Source organism: Theobroma umbraticum, unplaced genomic scaffold (genome assembly GCF_002168275.2).
Source record: "Theobroma umbraticum cultivar Fairchild unplaced genomic scaffold, ASM216827v3 scaffold_146.0, whole genome shotgun sequence".
NCBI lineage: Eukaryota > Viridiplantae > Streptophyta > Magnoliopsida > Malvales > Malvaceae > Theobroma > Theobroma umbraticum.
The window spans coordinates 7,196,150-7,199,557 of record NW_018397265.1 but is presented as its reverse complement, the minus strand read 5'-3'; the positions used below and the strand labels follow the sequence as shown (position 1 = coordinate 7,199,557).

General features: G+C 40.1%; 1 protein-coding gene across 1 annotated transcript in view; it reads left to right on the top strand.

The window, feature by feature from the left end:
* Positions 1–2,843, top strand: part of LOC110422455 (uncharacterized) — a 3,667-nt gene extending 824 nt beyond the window's left edge. Inside the window, exon 1 of the mRNA XM_021436377.2 lies at positions 1–2,843. This exon is cut by the window's left edge and continues 824 nt beyond it. Within this exon, the coding sequence (XP_021292052.1) occupies positions 1–1,520 (1,520 nt within the window). The 3' untranslated portion in view covers positions 1,521–2,843.
* The last annotated feature ends 565 nt before the right edge of the window (positions 2,844–3,408 follow it).

The following is a 3,408-nucleotide window of genomic DNA, read 5'->3' as shown; positions in this document are numbered from 1 at the left end:
GTCCCCTGCGCCACCTATTCTCCATCACGACCACCGCTGATTTCCGCAAAGTTTCGAATCTTCTGGAGTCTTCCATCGGCGACATGCGTTGGCTGCTTTCGCTTTTCGACTCGGACGGAACCAATCTTACCCTTCCTCCAGTCGCCAGCAACGACCCGATTCTTGCTTGGGTTTGGTCTTACATCTCAACGATCCACATGGGCCCATTAAAAGATCGAGTCGACGCCGCTAACGAACTCGCTTCGTTAGCCAAAGATAACGACCGCAACAAGAAAATGATCGTTGAGGAAGGCGGGGTCTCACCGTTACTGAAGCTGTTAAAAGAGGGAGATTCCCCTGAAGCGCAAATCGCGGCGGCAAATGCGCTTTACAATCTCGCAACTGACGAAGAAAGAGTTAGGCTAATCGTGGATGTAATGGGAATTCCTATAATCGTTGGGGTTTTGGGAGAAGCTCAAATGAAAGTTCAAATAATGGTCGCGAATTTGGTGGCGAGAATGGCGGAGATGGATCCAGTTGCTAGGGAAGAGTTTGTAAGAGAAAATGTGACGAGAAAGTTAGTTTCTTTGTTGTCTATGGATATGGTTTTGGAAGTTGTTAAGCCACCAACTGCGAAAGCTAGTATTCATTCCATCGTTCAAATGAATAAGGAGATGACTGATAAGTCCCAGAGGCATCCCAAATTGTTGTCGGTCCATACGTCATCATTTTCAGATGGGAGTAGCAAAAATAGGAAAGAAAGGGAAGCAGAGAGTCCTGAGGTGAAGCTTAAGTTGCAAGTTAGTTGTGCAGAGGCTTTGTGGAAGCTGTCCAAAGGGAGTTTATCGACGAGTAGGAAAATTACAGAGACGAGAGGGTTGCTTTGTTTGGCAAAAATTGTAGAGAAAGAGAAAGGGGACTTGCAGTTTAACTGCTTGATGACAATTATGGAGATTACAGCAGTTGCGGAGTTGAATGCTGATCTTAGACGTGCCGCTTTCAAGACTAATTCTCCAGCTGCAAAAGCGGTTTTGGATCAGCTCTTGAGAGTAATTCAGGAAGAAAGCAGTCCAACATTGCAGATTCCGGCTATTAGGTCAATTGGGTGTTTGGCTCGAACTTTTCCTGCAAGGGAAACGAGAATAATTGGTCCTTTGGTTGATAAGCTTAGTAATAGGAATGTCGAAGTAGCTATGGAAGCTGCTTGTGCATTGGGGAAGTTTGCTTCTCCAGATAATTTTAATGGTTCAGAGCATTCCAAGGCAATTATTGAGTTTGGTGGGGTTCCATCGTTGATGAGGTTGCTACGGAGTAATGATCAAGCCCAAGTACATGGACTTGTCTTGCTATGTTATTTGGCATTGAATGCTGGCAACAGCAAGGCCCTTGAGGAGGCCCGGGCATTGAATGCTCTTGAAGGGGCTGCTCGTTCTGTGATAGCTCAGTATCCTGACTTGAAGGATTTGTTTGCTAAAGCTATACATCATCTGACACTCTACCAAGCTGGAGGCCATCCCCACAGGCAATCATTTGCACCGTAAATGCTTCTCCTTTAGCTGCTTAGATGATTCAAATGTATGAATATCTCTGTGATTATAGCATACAATGAACATATTGACACTTGAGAGGTTCAGGGATTCGAAATGAATGATGACTGGTCATTCATGATATTGATTGATCATCTTGATGATGGTGTTGATATGTCCTCAACAAAATGAATGTATGTATGGAAAGTGTATCTGTATTGATTGCATAAAAGTTACCAAAATTTTCCCATGCAATGCAATTTAAAGAATCACAATTTCTTTCTCTGGTGTTCCATGTTTTTCTGCTCTCTCTCTCTCTCCCCTCTTCAAAATGCTTGTACACAGATGTGAAAAGATCTATTTCAGTTAAAACTGTTGTTGTCTTTTATCTGCAAACTTTTCAAGAGCCAGATGGTAAGTAATCCCGAACTAGAAATGAAGTTTCTATTTTCTGTTCTTTAATCAGTGATCTTAGCATGCTGTTAGTCAGTAGACTGTGACTATTTGATTCCTTGAGGTAAATTGAGTATGAACTTGTTATCTTTACTACATCATCAAATCACTCTGTTTTGAACCTTTTATTAAATTCTTTTGCTTTTTCTTTCTTATCATTTTATTTGATTTATAATTCAACCACAAATTTTAACATGTAGGTAGATTTCTTTGCACTGGTTTTTCTGTTATGTATTCAGAGTGTTTCTTGATTGCATTGATAATAGTTGTGCCTAAGGGCATATTAGATGAAGTATTCATCCTGTTTTTCTCTTCCTTCAGTACGTGGACTTTCTGTAGTGGTTGCATTAGTTGCTTTATTTGTATCTTTCTTCTTTTCTTCCTCTACTCAAATTGTTATCTTAGTTTTATGATGGTTGTGTTTTTTTGCTTGGTTATCATCCTAGAAGGTCCTTCATTTTGAGACAGCATGAAAAAATGTCATAGAGGAGATAATCAAGGTTACAGGAATAGGATAAAAACATAATGCTCTTTTACTCACTTTTTGCATGTTTCATTGAGAAATCATAAGTGGCCTACCCTTTGTAATAATTTGTAGAAATTGTATAATACATAAGTGTGTGATTTTTGGCATTTTGTGTTTTTCTCCACTGTGCATATGATGGCTCCAAAATCCGAAACACTCACGAAGCATCAAAATTGGCTGACTTTTGCCAATCCAGTCTTTGTTCATCCATGGACTATACAAAGGTTGCGACAGATGTTGCAACTAATATCAAAATTCTTGGTTTAGATTTTATCAAAGTATTTCCTTTTCTTATCTGCAGAAATGAAAGATTTTATTCATTGAGTGACACGTATCATTTTGAGCTTCAGTCTGATTATTATTTTTTTTTTTGGGGGGTGGGGGGGTGTTGAGGTGGTTGGGGGTGTATTTAGTGAGCAATTTTAGTGTCTTGATCCGAGAGGATGGGGAAATTGATGGAGAGGACGTTTTGCAAGATGGATGAAATGGAGAAGTTCATTGTTTTTCTTAAACCAGTGACAGTGAAATGATTGATTCCTTCTGAGCCTAAAGTGTGGAGTTTTCAGGGTCATTGCAAATCGTAGAGGTGTACATGAGCTAAATCATTGTTATAACTTGTTTGTCAGATTTATGAAGGACCATTCCTGATTTTCATGGTAAGCAGTGATGGAATTCAACTGTTATGGTTTTGACCTCATGTATCCTGAAGGTCTAGCACTTTGCAACAGCCAAGGCTTGCAGAGAATTGATCTACCTGAACTGCCTTTTCTACAAATGGTTTGAAGCAGGAAAAGTACGTCTTTTTTTATTGCTGTTGAAACCACTCTGTAGCTAGCTATCATTCGTGGCAGAGTGCTCAGACTCCTGTCGGCAATTCAGCTATGACATTCCAGACAGGTATGTAGCTTCACTGCACTTGTAGCA